At 42.3% G+C, this 21630-nt stretch overlaps 2 protein-coding genes across 2 annotated transcripts; one reads left to right on the forward strand and one right to left on the reverse strand.

The window, feature by feature from the left end:
* Positions 1–1795: 1795 nt before the first annotated feature.
* Positions 1796–11789, reverse strand: LOC139422452 (uromodulin-like 1). The gene is given in 19 exon segments (XM_071173627.1): positions 1796–1983; positions 2822–2906; positions 4735–4894; positions 5089–5325; positions 5578–5738; positions 6050–6576; positions 6720–6857; positions 7121–7340; positions 7544–7656; positions 8007–8261; positions 8581–9045; positions 9148–9290; positions 9626–9810; positions 9924–10033; positions 10345–10417; positions 10420–10511; positions 11089–11213; positions 11215–11325; positions 11716–11789. Coding segments are annotated over 19 exon segments (3462 nt in total).
* A 3027-nt stretch (positions 11790–14816) lies between these two features.
* On the forward strand, positions 14817–19432 carry LOC139422007 (zinc finger and BTB domain-containing protein 21-like). The gene is given in 3 exon segments (XM_071173149.1): positions 14817–14885; positions 14888–14924; positions 16184–19432. Coding segments are annotated over 3 exon segments (3186 nt in total). The 3' UTR covers positions 19264–19432.
* Positions 19433–21630: the final 2198 nt, after the last annotated feature.

Consider the following 21630-nt stretch of genomic DNA (forward strand, 5'->3'; position numbering starts at 1 on the left):
ATGTCAAGCGGTACCAGAGCGAGAAGTCTAGGACCAAAAGGCTCCTTAACAGCTTCTAACCCCAAGCCATAAGACTGCTGAACAATTAATCAGATGGCCACCTGGACTATTACATTGACCCCCCCCCCCCAACTTTACCCCTACCTACATTTACAAATTACCTCGACTAACCTGTACGCCCGCACATTGATTAGGTACCGGAATCCCCTGTACATATCCTCATTATTGTTATTTTATTGTGTTACTTACATTTTTTTACTTTAGTTTATTTGTAAATATTTTCTTAACTTAATTTCTTGAACTGCATTGTTGGTTAAGGGCTTGTAAGTAAGCATTTCACGGTAACGTCTACACCTGTTATATTCGGTGCATGAGACAAATACAATTTGATTAGATTTTGAATCTACAGTTCACTCAGCTTTACAATGTGGGTATTTTTTAAACATTTAATTGAACCTTTATTTAACTAGGCAAGTTCTTATTTACAATGATGGCCTACCCCGGCCAAACCCTAACCCGAACGACGCTGGGCCAACTGTGCGACGCTCTATAACTGTAACAATCAACTATTTTTGTTTTCTTTTGATGGAGGTTTGTTCCTTTGATACTTTGCCTCAGATCACCGTTTCACCCTACCTTCCTCCATCCCCCCTCACATCCTCCTCCCTACTTCTACCCCCCCCCCCCCCCCCCACCCATGTTTCCATAGAAATGGGTTGCCATTAAGAAGGTGGGTTGGGGTTGCATGGGTTAATTGGGGGTAGGGTTTATCAGTCCTCGTCCACACAGATTGCACCCCCCCATCCTACCACCCTCCTGGTCTCCAGGGTACGCCTCTGAAAGAAACCAACCTCCTGCTGTTTACCATGTATCCCTCCACAGGGCTCGCCTCTCAGAGAGAGAAAGGTGTGTGTTAAGTGGTGGTGTGAAGTCATCATACACATGATGGGCCCGGCCTGCACATTTACACATGCATGCAGCACAGACATATAGACCACCAAGTCTTTGATGTATTTGGTAAATGTGTAATACCCTCATGTAATGTTAGCTAATGTCAATCATTCAAAATGTTTATAGTGTGACCATATCTTATTCATGATATCATAACACTGTGAAATCACAACATCTGTTGTTTATTTTTTTATGCAATGACCCAACCAACAGTGTCCTCTAGTGTATGGATCATTACAGTAGTTCTTAGATTGTATCACAAATTCAGCATTTCACCTCATACATAAAGATTGGGGGAATATTCTCTCCCTCTGCTACAAATGTTCCAATATACAAATAATTCCTTTTTATTTCTAGTTGTTCGTTTATGAACATATTTCACATATTTTAGCAGGTCAATATTTCAGGATGTTTCTGCTATTGACTTTAGAAGACTTCAGGATATACTTATAAAATACATGCATTTTCCATATTTATAAATGGTAGATTTTCTCAGTTATAGAAAAATATCAGTTTAAAAGAAGATGAAGGGATTGCAGAATATATGATATTTTTTAAATAAGATTCACTATACAAATCCTAACAAGACAACATTAATTTCCAAGGCAAACAGTGCTTTGTATACAGTATGTATTTAAATGTATCAATGTTGAAAAAATTGAAGAGACCCTGATCCTGATCCAAATTAATAATGAATTCTGCCCTTTTGATACACTTAGTGTTTTAATAATATGCCTTAGTTTAATCATAATTATCTGCATTGACCTCTTCATTTCTGACTACTAGGCAACCAACTTTACTATGTCTTTGAGTTCACTAAAACTAGCCTAAAAGTGTTCCAGCACTAAGTATTGAAAACATGATAGGTATAGTTATCTTGTTTGGGTTTGAGGCTGAAGCTGTAGGTTCCAATTCGCTTCCTGTGGCTGAAGAACAAGGAAGAGAGACTCCCGATAAAGAGGAGGAATAGTCCTATTCCCAGTAAACTGTAGCCCACCAGACGAAGAGTATCAGATCTCTCTTCGACGGGCACTGCCAGAAAACACGTCAGAATATATTAACTCCACAATATGTACAGTTGATCATCCTATACATCATGTAGCCTCGTACAAACCATCCTGAGCCTTTTTCTAAAATGTGTTATTAGATTGGAGAACACATTAGGAGGGATCTTAGACCATTCCTCCATACAGAAGCTTTCCAGATCCTTGATATCCTTCGTCTACCCTTATGGACTGCCCTCTTCATTTCAAACCACAGGTTTTCAATGGGGTTCAAGTCTGGATATGAGACGGCCATTGCAAAATATTGATTTTTTGGGGGGTCAATGAACCATTTCTTGATGTGTGCTTGGGGTCATTGTCTTACTGGAAGATCCACCTGTGGACAAGTTTCAGCCTCCTGGCAGAGCCAACCAGGTTTTTGTCTAAAATGTCCTGGTACTGGGTAAAGTTCATGATGCCGTTGACCTTCAAAATGGAATGACATGAATCCCTCCCAATGTGTTCTCCAATCTCCTAAAACGTTTTAGAAAAAGGCTCAGTGCCGTTTTCCTAGCAAAGTGAGGTATTGAAAGGTATTAAAAATGGGTGACAATCATTTTGACCCCTATCCTTTTGAGAGAAAAAAATATTACAAGTTACACCATCTCTTTTGGGTGAGCAATTGTATTAGTATAAAATAATATACTTTCCCATTTATAGCTCTTTATTTGCATGATTTATTTTATATATTATTTTTGCTCATCTTCATCAAGGATGCCAATACTTTTGGACTTGGCTGTCTATGAAATTATCAGTAGCCTAGTCATCACGTTGTCACAGTATAGCTTATTTTGATGCAGTCACACTTTGAAATGCATTTACTGTACCTTTGTGTGATCTAAGCAATGGTCCACAGGATGCTTTTGCTGTTCCAATTAGATTGGAGAATCTTTCTGTCCGCCCAAAGCAATCCTGACAAAGGAAATGATTATGGAAAGAGAACAGCATTGAACTACACTGAACAAAAATATAAACGCAACATGCAAATATTTAAAAGATTTTACAGAGTTACAGTTCAAATAAGGAAATCAGTCAATTGAAATAAATAAATGAGGTCCTAATCTATAGATTTTACATGACTGGGAATACAGATATGAATCTGTCGGTAACAGATACCTTAAAAAAATGGGGCGGGGATCAGAAAACCAGTCAGTTTCTGGTGTGACCACCATTTGCCTCATGAAGCACAACACATCTCCATCGCATAAAGTTACTCCATTTTGGCGGGAACTGGAACATGCTATTGTACATGTAGATCCAGAGCATCCCAAACCTGCTCAATGAGCAACATGTCTGGTGGGTATGCTGGCCATGGAAGAACTGGGACATTTTCAGCTTCCAGAAGTTGTGTACAGACCCTTGCGACATCATGCTGAAATATGAGGTGATGGCAGCGGATAAATGACACAGCAATGGGCCTCAGGATCTGGTCAAGGTATCTCTGTGCATTCAAATTGCCATCGATAAAATTAAATTGTGTTCGTTGTTCGAAGCTTATGCCTGCCATACCATAACTCCACCATGGGGCACTGTTCACAACGTTGACATCAGCAAACTGCTTGCCCACATTACGCCATACAAGCTGTTTACCATCTGCCCGGTACTGTTGAAACCGGGATTCATCTGTGAAGAGCACACTTCTCCAGCGTGCCAGAGGCCATTGAAGGTGAGATTAGCCCACTGAAGTTGATTACGAAGCCGATCTGCAGTCAGGTCAAGACCCTATTGACGAGCATGCAGATGAGCTTCCCTGAGGTGGTTTCTGACAGTTTGTGCAGAAATTCTTCGGTTGTACAAACCCAGTTTCATCAGCTGTCCAGGTGGCTGGTCTCAGACAATCCCGCAGGTGAAAAAGCCGGATGTGGAGGTCCAGGGCTGGCGTGGTTGCACGTGGTCTGCGGTTGTGCGGCGGTTAGATGTACTGCCAAATTCTCTAAAACAACGTTGGAGATGACTTATGGTAGAGGAATGAACATTAAAATCTCTCACAACAGCTCTGGTGGACATTCCTGCAGTCAGCATGCCAATTGCACGTTTCCCCAAAACTTGAGACATCTGTGGCATTGTGTTGTGTGACACAACTGCACATTTTAGAGTGGCATTTTATTGTCCCCAGAACAAGGTGCACCTGTGTAATGATCATGCTGTTTAAGCTTCTTGATATGCCACACTTGTCAGATGGATGGATTATCTTGGCAAAGGAGAAATGCTCACTAACAGAGATTTAAACACATTTGTGCACAACATTTGAGAGGGAAAGCTTTTTGTACGTATGGAACATTTCTGGGATCTTTCATTTCAGCTCATGAAACATGGGATCAACACTACATGTTTTGTTTACACTTTTGTTCAGTATAATTAAACATTCTCCAAGTAGAGCATTTTTCAAGAGCCTCTAGGTAGTCATATCAAAGGGGTTGAACACAGTGGTTAAATTGAACTGGAGATACCCGGATCAAAGCGAGAGACAGGCAGAGCCGAGCTCTAGCACCTTATGGGAGTAGGATAAAAAGTAGTAACCCTAACCCAAACCCTAGAATAGTAATACATTGTACTTACAGCAGTAACACTAACCCTAATTCTAACCCTAATCTTGGCATAATCATTTTATTCAACCTGCCAGAGCTTCCCCACCTCCAAATACCCCATTTAACCCCTGGTTGGACAGTAAATCTAGACATCAAAGTAAATACTGTATATTAGAGTAGTACAGTATGAATACATCTGGACAGATGCTCACAGGCTGGCAGGTGGCTGAGCCAGTCTCGATACAGATCTGAATCTGGCAGTGCAGGTAGATGACATTCAGGTTGATGTAGGAGAAGATGCAAAGAGACAGGCGAGACTTGCTGGAGTTGCTGTTCTCCACGACTGTGGTGTATGTGTTTGGGAGGGGACAGCTGATGAGAAAGAGAGAGACAGATTACCGGCACAAAGCTTAGAAAGTACCCAAACACATCTCAATCTTCAAGCAAATGTCCATCCTCGGTTGGACAATACATATAAATGGTATTCTATTATATGCCACGGAATGAAAACCTAGCATCTAAGCTAACTATAATAGGGCACCTTCAAAAGCAATTGTAGAACATACCTGTTTTCCAGAAAAACATAGGTTGTTGGTTCTAAGGGGTTGCTGCTCTGGGTGGCCCAGCACTTGTTGATGACCACTTTGATCTGGGCAACCGTGGAGTCAACGCTGACCTCGACCACAACGTCCTCCTCAGGAGACAGGCTGTAGTTCTGGGGTAGGGGTGACATTCCATTCAGGAGCTGAAATGTCACGTAGAACGTCCCTGAGCCCATGACAGCATCATTGATCATATCATACCTGTCAATACACCATAAGATATGATGTAAATAAATAGCTAAATATATCATGGATACTGAATATTCAAATACACTCTGTTAATAAGAGAGATATTTGCAAGCATGTATTTGAGTAGTGAGGTAAAATTGGGTTCTAGACATGTTTATTTTTCAGTCTAGCTGAGCAGTGATTTGTGGGAGTTAAAAGGTGGAAGGAGGTGGATGTGACCATAGTGACATAGATAAGGTAACCATGGCGCCTGGCAGAGCGTACCCTGCGGTGCTGTAACCAGAGGAGATGATGATGCTCCTTCTGAAGGTACACATGATGGGGACCTTCAGCCATACTGTGGGAACCCTTGTAGTGTCATCAGGCAAGAGCTGAGAGCTCATAGAGTTGTACAGAATCACCTGAGCAGTGTAGTGAGTGCTGTTCTGAAGTGCAAAAGTTAAAATGGGAAATTAGATATTTTATTTTCTAACAGACCATGAGGACAGTTCAATCTAGTTTGGTCATCCAACACCTGCACCTACAAGATACCATGGTCACAGGCTTCATGTTTTTAATGTATAGAATAAATGGTACATAAATAAGGACATTTTAACCTGTTAAATCCAGGTCTGTTTTGTGCATTATAGAATAACCTTTTATTTAGCCAAAACACACCAGAAACTATGCTCTTTGTGACACAAGGGGGCAGTAGGTAGCACCCTCTAGCCACTGACTGACAAGTTTACTGACTCACATATAAGAGCTGTGTGTTACACTCGTCCCAAGCCACCATCAGTTGGACGTGGCTACTGTTCCCTCCGTTCACGCCACACTCCTGTGTCCCTAGGAACAGGGAAGAGTCCCCAATGTGCCCCGACCACAGGAAGTCCCTGGCCACTGTCACCGTGATGGCACTGGCCCTGCACTCCACTGAGATGGCTTCCGTATAAGAGACCAGAGGAGCCAGAGATGTAGGAGTCTCAGGCTGCAGACTGGTTTTGATGAGACCGCTGGTCATTTTTGTAGGAACTTCAGTGATGGTTGAGGTTGTAACTGGCGCCATGGTTGTGATTGTGACTGGAGTTTTGGTTGAAACTGTGTTGTTGATTCTAACTGTATTGTTGACAGTGGTTGTAACGGGTGCGTTCATTGTAGCTGCATCTGTATTGTTGGATGTAATTGAGGTTGTATTGTAGGTGGTAGTGGTTGACACTGTATTGCTGGTTGTAACCGGAGTGTTTGTTGTGGTTGCGGACATAGGTGTGGTTGTGGTCAAACGAGCTGTATGGAAACAAAAAAAAGACAATTACAGTTTGAACTGTAGTGAACTGATTAGGCAGTGTGAGACGAATACTCTAGTAACCATATCCAGATCTGAATTTAGACTATCAAAAATGTGAAAGCGATTACTCCATTTTGTCTACCTGAACAGACCCGTCCCGGCCTAGAGGGGTTAGAGTCCATGAATCCATCCAGACAGAGACAGCTGTAGGAGCCCCAGGTGTTAGTGCACTGGGCCCATGGGGAGCAGTCCATGTCCCCTGTACTGCACTCATCAACATCTGTTAGAAACAACAACAAAAATCTGGCATTGAATATCAAGTTAACAGTTTATGCAGATTGGTATCACTAAATGTGTTTTCCATATAATGCTAACAGAGTTATCTTATTTCATATTCAACCTATATTTAAGCAGGAGGTCACATTAATTCAAATAATAATTTTCAAGAAAGGCCCATTGGAGAACCTGGCACATAATCTTGTACACATCCTTTTATCAAAGTCTACGTATTCTAACAACTGTACAAGGTTAAGACAGCATTACCATCTATGCTGGTGTTGTTGCTGTCAACAGTGTATCTGGAGCTGTTCTGTAGGACCTGCATCAGAACAGAGGACACTTTCAGGATGTCCAGGGACTGACTGGGTGTGAAGATGATGGTGAAGTTCACTACTACACTGCCGAGGGCCAGGCCTGTGATCTGAACCCTCACATCTCCTGAGTTTACCAGGGCCAGAATATCAGGAGGGAGAGACTGGAGGATCTGTGGGACAGTTAGAGGAGACAGTGTGTTCGTGTCTGTCATTTGATAGAAACTACAACATGTAACAACTACAAAACATGTTTAAGTGTCTTTCATTTATTCCATGTTCTATAAGTGAGGATAATGACAACATTCAAACATTCAACATTTGTAAACATTCAAAAAACATTTGTCAAAGCAGCCGTTGTGTGGTAGTCTCCTACTTCTTCCATAATACTACGACTAAGATTCTGATACATCTGGCTAGCAGGGTCCAGCAGGGCATCAGTGAACTGCACATTGGTCAGGTGAGCTGTTGCTCCAAGTGTCTGTGCAGCTGTGAATTGGATACACACATCCAGCCAAAGCACTGTAGTCACTAGAACAGTTTCATATCTGCTATAAGAGTCAGCATAACGTGAAAGTGCTTTCGTAAGTGAAACCAAATCATATTGCTGTGTCAGTGTGTAATGAATAATAGAGGGCTTTCCTCTTGTCCTTGTTCAGATGGCTTTGGCCAGCAGCATAGGGCACACCATATCAGCCTCCTTATGCATAAAGCACATATAGCTCAAATGTACTGCATCAGTTTAAGTATGCACACATTTGAAGTGATATTGACATAACAAAACTGAAAAAGATGACAGAAATTTGATATTTTAAACACATTCTTTACATGGAACTTACCAGTCTTAACCAGCAGGCTGGCCCCCTGACTCCCATAGGGACAGGAAATGACAGTAACGTTGTGGAGAACCCCAGGCTTCAACAATGTCACCTCCCAGACTGACAACCCCGTCTCCCAGCGTCCCCTGACCTTTGACCCCTCCATCAGCACCACCAGAAAGCTAAACCTGCTCTGGGATTGGCCAGTCATCCAGGACACGCAGAAGGAGGAGCCAGTGACGCTGGAAGCCTGCAGGTTGGTGATGGGGGCGGGGTCTGGGGGAGAAGGGAGACAGTAATAAATCTCAACTTCTATGAAATATAATTTTATCAATTAGGAATGACTTTGTGAGTCTAATTTTTTTAAATTATGATTATTAAAGATGTATGTGGAGCACTTTGGAGAATATTATGCAAACAGCCTCAGGGGTTCTTAGAAACAGCAGGGGAGTCATTGGGGGAATTTCTATCAACAAAATATTAGAAGTGATATTTAAAAAAGTCCATATGCTTAAAACTGTTGCTGTTGGACAATGTATAATGGGTGTGTTATTGATTTCCATACAGCATGTGGATGGAGATGGTGGTTATACACTCAGGGACACCACCAGAGTGGGCTCCAGGCTGGTTTGTGGCATAGTGCTGGTCTGCTGGTGATGTGTCTGCCATGCCGGTACAGAGGGGGCAGAGATGGAGAGGGTTGGGGTTGGAGAGTTGGGGTTAGTGGTATGCTGGAGTGAGGTGGAACTATTCCAGGATGTGAGAGCTGTACTGATTTCAGGCCTGCTGGAGGTCAATACAGTACTCAAGGGTGTCACTGCGGTACTGGTCTCAAACCTGTTGGAGCTGGCATTAACTGGGTTATGTGTGGTAGCATGTATATGGGTCGAGCTCAGCATCATGCTCCTGTTTGTGGTTGTAGCTATGGCTGTTGGGGTATCAGTAAAGCTGGAGACCCAGGACTGATAGCTGGTACTGTTGGGTGGCAACTCTGTAGCATTGGCCCACCAGAACATATGAGTGGCATTACTGGGCACGAGTGAGGTCACAGGGTCAGCAGCTGAAAAGAGAATGAACAGTTTGAGCGTTAGCTACAAACTTTTACATCTTTCCAGGAATTTCATATAACCCAGAGTAAGTACACACCACTCCCTGTCCTTACCTTGGCAGTGTACCCCTTTGTTGTTGGGGTTGAGATCAATTAATCCTGGATGGCAGGTGCAGCTGTAGGAGCCCTCTGTGTTGGTACAGTCTGCCTGACGGGAGCAGCTGCTGAGAGCGGCATGGCTACACTCATTCATGTCTGAAAGGACAGCAGCATAATGTGTAGTCGATACTGTGTACAGGATATACATTATACAGTGTGTGTGTCTATTCGTTTTGTGTGTGTGTGTTCGCACTGGTGTGTGTTTTTGTGAGTGTGTGTCAACGGCCAGTTTTCCATTTCCAGAGGAAACATGTCACAGATGAGTGTAAAGAGGAAGTGGAGGCAGAGTGGGACACCGTGGTGTTACTGAGTCAGCTTTTCCTGAGCAGGGTTTTCAGTAACAAGAGAACAACTCTAACACACACATCATTATATCCACCAGAAAACCCTGTGTGTTTTACGCCCCACAGTACAGTACAGTATCCCCTTCCCTTCAACTGAAACCGAGGTGACTTCTTCAATGTGTATGAGAAGAAGGTGCAGCTTTGTGGTTGTGTTGGACAGGGACAGAATTTCAGGGGAACTAATCAGCAGAGAGGAGGAGGTTCTAAATGGCCATATAGGCCAGTATCTGATATAGTATACAGAGACGTCATAAGAGTCCAGCGCTCCAGTCACCTGTAAGCCAATACAGAATGGTCATGGCCTATACTGGGCACATACGGTGAGAAATATAGGGACTATATAATGGACCATCATTGAGACGAACATAGGGAGATACAGGAACCTACCACAGAGTGCAGCAGCCTTGTGTGGTTCAGGATTCCCCCGTCCATGGATATCAGCCGCTGGTAATCTATCTTCGCTGTCACAGTGACGTGAAAGCACCAGCTTCTACTGCCTGAGTGTAGTATGTTTACAATATAATTTTCTGTGACTGTACTATATATATCAGGAGCGGCACCCGAGAAAGCATTTTTCACCACCATTAAATAAACACCAAATTATGGAATTTCTCATGGAAGAATGGTGTCTCGTTCCTCCAATGGACTTCCAGACACTTATAGAATCCATGCCAAAGAGCATTGAAGCTGTTCTGGTTCGTGGTGGCCCAACACCTTATTAAGACATTTTATGTTGGTGTTTCCTTTATTTTGGCATTTACCTGTATATCTTTGATCACTATGAAGTTGATCTGGGATCTGTACTTACCTGCAGACTGAGGGTCAGTACAGAGAGAAAGGCCTTCTCTCTGGCAGCACTTTTTCCAGCCTGGGCAGGAAAAAAGTCCCATTCACACCCTCCACTCCTGGGTGCCTCCACAACACCCTCAGGACAGGACCCTGGCTTAGCAGTGAACTCTCCACTTCTGTTCATAGCTTAATCAATGAGAGAGAGTGAGAGAGAGAGAGAGAGAGAGAGAGAGAGAGAGAGAGAGAGAGAGAGAGAGAGAGAGAGAGAGAGAGAGAGAGAGAGAGAGAGAGAGAGAGAGAGAGAGAGAGAGAGAGAGAGAGAGAGAGAGAGAGAGAGAGAGAGAGAGAGAGAGAGAGAGAGAGAGAGAATCCGATTAAATGTTTACAAAGAGCACTGTAAATAGCAAACTATAACTGTGTTCTTGGTCCACAGCCCCATCTAGTGTTCTTTGTTAGCTGCTCCATATAAACAAGTCTCCATGACGACTGGTCCTGATAGTATTAGGGCAGGCCCATAGTACTGATGAACATTTCTTACACTTTTTAGATACTTCTGTGCTCTCCTAAACATATTTTCTCTTCATGTTGAACAACATGAGGAGGTGGCAGGGTAGCCTAGTGGTTAGAGCGTTGGACTAGTGACCGGAAGGTTGCAAGTTCAAACCCCCAAGCAACCCCCAAACTGCCCCTGAACAGGCAGTGTTCCTGGGGCAGTCCTAGGCCGTCTTAACTGACTTGCCTAAGTAAAAGCTAGAATACTCACGTAAAGCACAGTAGCTGCCCACTTGTTCATAGCCATCACAACACCTCAAAACGTCTTTGATGACATTCATGTACTCAGTCCGATATGCCTTTTTGTAAACTGTGACCTCACACATCTCACACATCGCCACATGACCTCCTAACCGTGTAAGAGATCTTATAGGACAACACTTTACTCACCACCGTGCTCTCATGTCCAGTACACAGGTGGTAGCTGGACATAGACAGCTCATATCCTGAAATACAGGAATAGTTATATTATATCTAAATGAGACTATCCATGTTTTTATGTTTGCAGAATCTAAGACAAATGGGCAGGGCATTCCAAAAAAACAGTCACAAAAACATAATATTGGAAAATAAGTATTTGCAGATCAATGTTGCATAAATAACAGAATATATGAACGCAAACAAATAACAGGTTTTCATTTCCACAACTGCGAGCATTCATAGGAGTGCCCACAGCCAAGGAGTGCCCGCAGTATCAATGCAGGTACAGTAAATCATTTGCACAGGGCTTCTTGTACATATTTACAAAGATATATCATGGAACATGGTAATAAACAGTAGAGCATACACATTATCATATTGATTGTGTCATAATTTAATTTGGCTTATTTTCCTAATTTCAAACAAGGTGTTGTGTCCCCTACAGAGGTCCAGATAGGCCGTGGCCAGACAGAGAAAGGACATCCAACTCATCTTGAATACATAAAATATGGCATGCATTCAGGGACCTTGCTGCACGTCCATTTTCAGAGCTGAGTTGTTGGTAACGGTTCTGAGTTTCTTTCCCCTCAACATCCACACCCCCTGTTCACCTTCTCCCTTGCTCCCACAGTCCCAAGTGTAACACACTGCATGGCAATATGTAGAATCTAGATGGAGAGATTATACAACTACATGGAGAGGGTGTATTCATTCACATTTGGTTCAAGTGCCATTTCTGGAGTCAAATTGATTCCTTTGTATGTTCCTATGTTTCTGTATGTTTTGACAGAGTATTTCAGGGATTTAAAACTACTGTTAATCCCTAACTGTGGCAATTTATCACCCCAAAAAGTTATAATATATAACCATACAAGGATTTGTACACATTTGTAGTTTTGCTTTTGTGTACTGGTTGTGTTATGACCTGCCACGGTAATGTCAGTGCCAGCAAACAACATGGTGGCTGTGAGATGAGATGGGAAAATGGTATCTGTGAGAGGAGAGCAGCAGTGTCTGTCCCAGGTGACTTGGTTTCTACTCAGGTCCCCATGGCAGTGTTTACTCTCATATCCTCACTCATCTCCTCACCCACAGCCTCCGACAGGGAGGCAGGCAGGAGGGGTATTGATTTTGTCACATTTCCCTCAAAGACTGTAATAAAAAAAATAAAAAATTCCACCCCTTCAGAAAAATATCTCTATATCCTCTGGAATTTAAAAGGTTTACTCATCACAGCACATTCCTTACTGGCTTGGGGATGTTCTACATCTTGTAATTCTAATGTGATTTGAAATTTAACCATCAGTAATAGGAATGTGGTGGCTCAACCTGAGTGGCACAATAACCTTTGAAGGTGTCGGCATCACATTACTTAGTTCCACAGATGATGGTACTGGCCATCATCTGCAGCACCACAATCACAGTGCCTCACCCTCAGTTTCAGGTTGTTCTATCCAGTTTATGCACATGCACTACATATGCAGAAATATGTGGAAACCCATTCAAATTTGTGGATTTGGCTAGTTCAGCCACACCCGTTAGTGACAGGTGTCTAAAACCCGAGCACACAGTCATGCAACCTCCATAGACAAACATTGGCAGTAGAATGGCGTTAATGAAGAGCTCAGTGACCTTCAACGTGGCACCGTCATAGGATGCAATAATTCCAACAAGTCAGTTCGTCAAATTTCTTCCCTGCTAGAGCTGCCTAAGATCACCATGTGCAATGCCAAGCGTCTGCTGGAGTGGTGTAAAGCTCGCCACCATTGGACTCTGGAGCAGTGGACACGCGTTCTCTGGCGTGATGAATCACACTTCACCATCTGTCAGGCCGGCAGGGCAAATCTGGGTTTGGCAGATGCCAGGAGAACGGTACCTGCCCGAATGCATAGTTCCAACTGTAAAGTTTGGTGGAGGAGGAATAATGGCCTGGGGCTGTTTTTCATGGTTCGCCCATTAGTTCCAGTGAAGGGAAATCTTAACGCTACAATAACATTCTAGACGATTATGTTCTTCCAACTTTGTGGCAACAGTTTGGGGAAGGCCCTTTCCTGTTTCAGCATGACAATGCTCCAGTGCACAAAGCAAGGTCCATACAGAAATGGTTTGTTGAGATCGGTGTGGTAGAACTTGACTGGCACAGAGCCCTGACCTCAACCTCATTGAACACCTTTGGGGTGAATTGGAACGCAGACTGCAAGCCAGGCCTAATCGCCCAACATCAGTGTTCGAGCTCACTAATGCTCTTGTGGCTGAATGGAAGCAAGACCCTGCAGCAATGTTCCAAAATCTAGTGGAAAGCCTTCCCAGAAAAGTAGAGGCTGTTAATTAAAGCAGCAAAGGGGAACCAACTCCATATTAATGCTCATGATTTTGGAATAAGAAGTTCGACGAGCAGGTGTCCACATACTTGTGGTCAAGTAGTTTACCTTAAAGTATTCACATATACACACAGATTGTACATACATGTCAAAATGAGGCAATAGCAGTGCCACACCTTCCTTTGATCATCCGGTTGCCAGAAACGGTACTACATACAGTATGAGCCCTACAGACGAATAACCATATGTGCCTTTTACATTTTCAGATTAGTGATGTTTTCAAATGTCATTATCTGCTGACTGTAACATCAAGAGTTGTTTACAGACATAGAAGTAAATAGTAGCAGTTGTGTCCTTTCAGATGATGTGTAACATTTAACTCCAAATGATTTAGATGGTTTATTAAAATGCAACTACATCAGCTGTTTTAAATAATTCCAAATGAAGATACATTATATGGTTCTTCGTTTGTAAGGTTCGAAAGACTTTCCAGGATTGTGGCAAGTAGACCACAGCAACAAGTGCCACCTGAATATATGCAATGAGAGAGAGCAGAATGTTTACACAGGCAGCCCAATTCTGATTGTTTCACAAATTAGTCTTTTGACCAATCAGATCAGCTATGAAAAAGATCTGATGTGATTGGTCAAAAGATCAATTAGTGGAAAAAATATCTGAATTGGGCTGCCTGTGTAAATACAGCCATCTAATTAGTTTCAGTGGTACACAGTGGATCTGGTTACAGAGAAACACATTCATCCACCAATGTCAAATGCTGATTTTACCTAATGCTTTCCTCAAATGATTGTTGTCATTCATTAGATATATAAAAATAAATTAACTAGTAATAAGAGCAAAATACATTATGCATTTCCATTCAGTAATTCCACATAATTCAATAGTAGGCTATCCGTCTATGGTTTTATAGAATCACATTCTCGCCTACAGAATGTTGATACTTTGCAACTGAGACAGCAATGTTGATCTGATAGGAATATGTTTTTTTTATTTAATGTTAATTCGTATTGCTTCCCAATGAAATGTTTAAGTCTCAAAGAACGAAAATATGACCTGCCACTTTAAGAGGTTTAAATTTGCCTGTCACGTCCTACATTCCCGCCTACGGGTATAAAGCAGCCTATCAGAACGCAGCACACGTGACGAGCGCTGTATTTGATGACCTCATCCCTGGAGTGGGATGACGTCAAGTTCAAGATGGATGGAATCACGACTACCACACACTCAACAGAATTCTGATATAAATTCTTGTTCGTGTGCTCCGTGGGAACAGAACGAAGACATAGGGGTAAGTTTAGAAAGCCATAAAACTACTTGGTTTAAATTATCTGGCGGTAGTGCCTTATATTGAAGTCTTCTTTGGAGAAAAGGTTTTTTTCCTGACGTAACTCAGAGGGGGTTGTTTCTTATTTTTATAAGCCTCACGAGCAACTGCCCTATGTGTGCTGTAGATGCTGCGTCTGCGCTGTAATGAGGGCGAAAATACAGTAGCGGGTGTGTGCACGCACACTCACTGACCACGCACTCGTTTCTCGAGGACTGGGGTTTGATTCTGTTCCAATGAAAGTCCTGAATCGTTCTCAGAATGCGCATTTCGGATGCAACTTTACTCTTTCGGAAACATTGTAACACCAAGTGATCATGTGATATCACTGCCACCAACAGTAACAAACAGACCACGCAATGCGTTATTTGTTTACATTTTCATTCACCAATGTATACCATAACGAGGAAGATACTTGCCAGAGTGATAAAACCAGTTTCATTTTTAACGTACGTGTCATCAGGAATTTAAGCCACGTCTCGCATATGATCTAATGCTTGCTCCCCTGACTTCCCATCAGACACATTCTATGGGCGCGCAGCGTTAGAAACTTTTCCGATATGAAACGTGTCAGACACGTTTATTTATCATGTGGAATTGATATCCGTGTCCACAGTTATGTGTGTGTGGAACGGAATGAACGCTGCCTGCGTCCCTGCTAAATACGACCCCATGGCATGCCATGTCTTCTGATTTAAAGACATGATGTAATCGAAATAGAACCTATAAATGCGCATGCGTCATGTTATTTGCGTTTTACCACAGATAGGCCTAGATACATTAACTCCTACCAGTAGCTGATTGATCTAAACTACTCAATTACATTTTACTTACTTTTATTGAAAATGATATGTGTTTTGCTATTCTAAAATGAAGGATTTATATAACGAGAAATAAGTCTATTTTCACTAATATATTTATATCAATCAGTTGGCACAGACTGCATAGCAAAATAAATACAGTAGCAATACATATACATGCTTTCATCTGCATCTCATTCATACTTTTCTGAAACATGGTCAAATATGAATTTGCCATAATGCTATTAGATTCTTATACTTATTGCAACTTTTCTGCTGTTATATATTTCTTCAGATTCGATTTATTTGTTTGATTTTATATATAGGTCTATACATTTTTAGGTAACTTTTTTACTGAAAACATGTGAATCAAAATGCGGGTCTTGAAATAAAAAGGATCTCCTTTTTGTTCTTGCCTTTCAGCCAGAATGGAGAGTCTGGTGCACTACAGTAATCCATCCCATGGCCTCTCTGTGCTGGGGGTGCTCAATGAGCAGCGCCTGAGGGGGCAGCTCTGTGACACAGTCTTGGTTGTGGGGGATCAGCGGTACCAGGCCCACAGGAGTGTGCTCGCCGCTAGCAGTGAGTATTTCCAATCACTGTTCACACGAAGGGAGTCTGAGCCCCACAAAGTGATACAGCTGGACTTCTGTGAGCCTGACGCCTTTGAGATAGTACTGAATTACATATACTCATCCTCCCTCTTCGTGGACAGAGGCAGCCTGGCAGCCATCCAGGAGCTGGGCTACAGTCTAGGAATCCCTTTTCTAACCAAAATTATGTCAACAAGGCCGCATGTGTCCTACTGCGTCTCCAGAAAAAGGCTGTCCTTCTCAGAGGACGATAACGACATCCAGCTGAGGAGTGTCATTGTGCGCCAGAGCCGAAGGGGTGATGCTCCCGGGGCCGGACGCTATGGTTCAAATGATCAAGGAGAACAGGCTCAAGCTTCAGGACACAGGAAACCAAACGAATCAGCCAGGAACACTGCATCCAATCCCAGAAAATCAGCTGAAGCAACTGGTGAGGGTTCTGATAGCAAGCCCATCAGTTCATATGCCTCCATCTTAAAGGGGAAGACATCACACACAGGGTCATCAGTAAGGCCCCAGCTCACCTCCTCAGTCTCCTTCAGTGAATCTCCAACAGTCATGTTACAGTCTGATCTAAGCACTAAAGAAGAGGAGGAGGAGCAGAGGCTCTACAGATCCAAACCACAATTTCAGGGCCAGGTAGGGGAGCCTAGTCAGACCATTGACAGGAGTGGCCCACTCATAAAAAGCCTGCTGCGCAGGTCCTTATCCATGGACAGTCCCATCCCAGTCTTCTCCCCCACACTGGAGCTCAATAAACTGCAAGGCCGAGAACAGTCTGTTGTTACGATGGTGGCAAATACAGAGGAAGAGATTCAGACAGAGCACAAACAAAGTGTGAAAGTAGTTCCGTCGCTTCTTCTCAAGTCAAGGCACCACAGTAGGCATGATAAAGATGAAACTCCAGGAAAGGAGTTCCATGTGAAGACCGAGCCTAGCAGCCCACTGTCTGACCCCTCTGAGATCATTAGGATCACAGTTGGGGATTCTCTACCAGTTAACCTCAAAAACAATGAAATGAATTTTGACCAAGACCCTACTAAGCCATTCTCTAAACTCCCTGGAAAGAGAAGGGTGAGGAGAGACAATCGAAGGTACCCATTCAAAAAGTCTAAAGGGGTGAACGAACATGATTTCCCATGTGAAGATGACGATGACAATATGTCAGAATCTGTACCTCACAACTCCAACATGGATGACAATGATGATGACTGGACTGATGATCCCAGGAAGAGCAAGATGTTTAAATGCTGGATCTGTTTGAAAGTGTTCAGATCCAATGCTGGATTGCATCGTCATGTTAACATGTATCACAACCCAGATAAGCCATATGCTTGTGACATCTGCCACAAACGCTTCCACACCAACTTCAAAGTCTGGACCCACTGCCAAACCCAGCACGGAGTGATACAAAACCCTGCTTCATCCTCCAGCTCATTCGAGCTGGATGAGAAGTTTCAGAGGAAGCTGATTGATATTGTGCGGGAGAGAGAAATAAAGAAAGCCTTGCTCATGAAGCTGAGGAGAAATAAGCAGGGTTCGCAGTCTCAGGTATTTGCCAAAAAAGGTGGCCTGAGGTCCAAGTCAAATTTGATATGCCCTTACTGTGGGAAATTGTTTGTGTTTCTCTATCAATTCAAGCAGCATTTGAAGACACACCCTACGGAGAGAGACAACCAAGAGACTGAGAGAGAGAGCAGTCTCTACCAAAAAGACCAGGACCAGCCCGGTCAGAGAGAGAACACGGACACAGATGTTTACTCCTGCAGGCTGTGCAATGAGAAGCTGTCCTCTCTCTTTGAGCAGGGAGACCACGAGAGGGGTTGTCGACACGCAACCGTGTGCCCGTACTGTGGCCTCCGATTCTCCAGCCCAGCGGTTAAAAAAGAGCATGAAGCACACTGCAAGTACAAGAAACTGACCTGCCTGGAGTGCATGAGGACCTTCAAGTCTTCCTTCAGCATATGGAGACACCAGGTGGAGGTTCACAACCACAACATTATGACTGTTAAGGAGCAGCTGAGCCATCAAGAGGAGAGCAATGGAGAGGTATCTGACCATCTCGGAAGGCCTCTCCATACCCAGGAGTCTGTGGGAGTGGGGAGCTCCAGAGAGGACATCATCGACAGTGACTCCTCAGGTCCGCCTATGTTGGACTCTGAGGATTCTTCATCATTCGTGCCCGAGGACCTGAATGTTAGCCAGTGTCACAACGAACATCACGGCGAGCTGACCGTGAAGGATGAGCCCATTGAGGAGGCCGTGAGCGAGAGGGAGGACATGACGTCTGGGGCCTCCGTCGAACCTGAGGAGCCAGGCGTGTGGCCATGCGAAAAATGTGGCAAGCTCTTTGGTGGCCACAAAGACCTGGAGCGTCACCAGGAGCTGCTGTGCCACATCAAACCCTTCATCTGTCACATCTGCAACAAGGCCTTCAGGACCAACTTCCGCCTTTGGAGCCACTTCCAGTCCCACATGTCAACCTCCGACGAACCTGGAACGAGAGAGGTTGATGCCAGGCGCCCTTTGTCTCCCTCCCCCTCACCACCACCAGCGGTCACACATGCAACTGGATGTCCTGCACCACAAGTTTTTCCACCTAAACCAATGGAGGCAGATTCAGTGGTAGCTAAAGCTGTGGTAGCAAAAGAGAAGGAGAAGCCTGGAAGCTCATCGTCAATGCCCAGGACCAAGAGGCCAGAGATGGACAGATCACACAGTAGCCCCCTACCCAAGATGGATAGTGTGGATAATTCCCTCACCCCTCAGGAATCAGAAACCCTTTTTTACCATGCCCCCACTCTCTCTGCCCTCACATTTAAGAGGCAGTACATGTGTAAGCTCTGCCACAGAACATTCAAGACTGCCTTTAGTCTTTGGAGCCACGAGAAGAGCCATAGTCACATTTAAATGTGTCTCACTCAAACACCTGTACTCTGTTTTGAGCCTCTGAGATGATACTTTATGCTCACAGCATCGTAAGAGATCAAATACAACTCAGCCGGCACAAGAAAGATGTTGAATGTATCTATTGCTGTTGGTAGTTGGCTTGCCTTCATGTTATCTTTTCCAGTGGCCATGTGTCATAGAGGTGAGAAAGTGAATGTCTGCAATGAACTGCTATTTGACTCATCAGCTCCTTACAATGGTTACTTTGCCTTTGATATTGGATTTACACAGTACTGACCTATTTCAGATAACTCCCTTTCAGTTGGCTTTACCTATATAACTATTTTTGGGATTCAAGAAAGTGCTTTATTTAGGAATTGCTGTACTGTACAATTCAAGAACAGTTACGTGCTTTTGCACGTTGTGAATTTGTGTTGATTGATGTGTGAAGATGACATTATGAAGATGATATTAGTGGCCTCAGGCATCATGTTTTATTGATATGCACTTTGCAATTCTGTTCAATATTTACATTACTTATAATGGTCAAATTACATTGGTTTTAATTTCAGTTTTATGAATCTTTATTTTGGATCCTCTGCATTCCATTAACATTTCAGCTGTAATCTGTTTTGTACCATAAAAGTATGGTTTTCATATTGACTATTTGTGTTAATGCTGATTTTGTCATTGCCTCAATGATATTTCATGTAGATTATACAAGACCAAAGACCAGTTAGATTAGCAGGGGGATAAGAACTGGAAACGCATGCAGTATTTCAACTGACACTTTTTTTAGTTATTGTAAATCCTGAGTAAAATAAATAATTTATTGTTTAATTTTAGCTATCACTCATTAAATTACAGATTATCATTAGTGGATTATTGTGTAAAGAATATGGAAAATATGTACTTTTGGGAAAGGAGTTTTGTTTACATTCTGCCCACTGGGTGTGGTGTATGGTAGATTTTTGTTTTTAATTATTAATTTGTTACACAAATACAACAGCACACAAGCGACTTGTAGAGTAAATTTGAATGGATAAGAACATGGGTATTTTACTCTCTGTCGGCTCAATACTAGTATGATTAAGTGTGAAATAGTTTGAGGTTTATAAATACACAAGTAATCCTATGAATTGATTGCATGGCCTTAGCATATGCATCATGAGACAATTTTACAATAGATCTGTTAAAATGAAGCACAGTCAGTGTTTTTGCATATTAACTTTTTTTACATGGATATTTAGAATGGTTTTACAACCAAGAGCCAATAAATGTGTGTGTATGTATATATATATATATACAGTACCAGTCAAAAGTTTGGACACCTACTCATTCCAGGGTTTTTATTTGTACTATTTCCATATTGTAGAATAATAGTGAAGACATCAAACTATGAAATAACACATGGTATCATGTAGTAACCAAAAAAGTGTTAAACAAATATATTTTATATTCTTCAAAGTAGCCACCCTTTGAATTTGTTAACACTTTTGCACACTCTAGTCACATGGAATGCATTTCAATTAACAGGTGTGCCTTGTTCAAAGTTAATTATATATATATATATATGTATATAATAATTAAGAACATGTGAAAGCAAGACTGTTGCCCCTTGGGGGGATTTGGAAAATAATTCCCTGTCCTATAACAGAGTCAGAATTTAAAGTGTGTATTTTGGTTGTTTAAGTGTATACTTTTTGCTGTGGTGGCTTTTTAATTACACATGGAAAAGGGATTTTAAAATTCGGTGGTTAGGTTCAAACAAAGTATATATTTATATTTGTGCTCTGGATTTTATGCAAGATCATTAAAAAAAAGAAATTGAGTGCAAAGAAATTAAATATAATTTTGTGTATATGGCAGCGTTTGTATAATTGTGTACCAATAATTTGTTTGTTTATGAAAATACATAATTTTAGTATTACTCTGTTATTTCTGCAATGATTAATATTTGTATGGTTGCTCTACATGAACTACAGCAGTTTAGTTTTTTTCTACAGTTTTTGTGCTTGAATTTTTTTCTGTAATAAAGAGTTCATAATTCTCAATATCTCTGCCTTGATATTGAGTGTGTATATTGTTTGTATTGTGCTTATAAGAAACTAACACCCTTTAATTAGGGCTGGGAATTGCCAGGAACCTCGCGATATGATATTATCACGATACTTAGGTGCCGATACGATATATATTGCGATTCAATACTGTGATTTTATTGCCATTAGATATATTAAACATATTGCTCACCATATGTCTGCTGCAGAGGGACAAGAGAGAGCCATGAGAAACAAGTTTTTATCAGGCATGGAAATAAGTTCTGAAAACAAATTGGCTCCCTATTTAAAAATATGAAGTTTTGGTGCAGGTACACCCAATTAACGCCAA

Source organism: Oncorhynchus clarkii, chromosome 12 (assembly GCF_045791955.1).
Source record: "Oncorhynchus clarkii lewisi isolate Uvic-CL-2024 chromosome 12, UVic_Ocla_1.0, whole genome shotgun sequence".
NCBI classification, from domain to species: domain Eukaryota; kingdom Metazoa; phylum Chordata; class Actinopteri; order Salmoniformes; family Salmonidae; genus Oncorhynchus; species Oncorhynchus clarkii.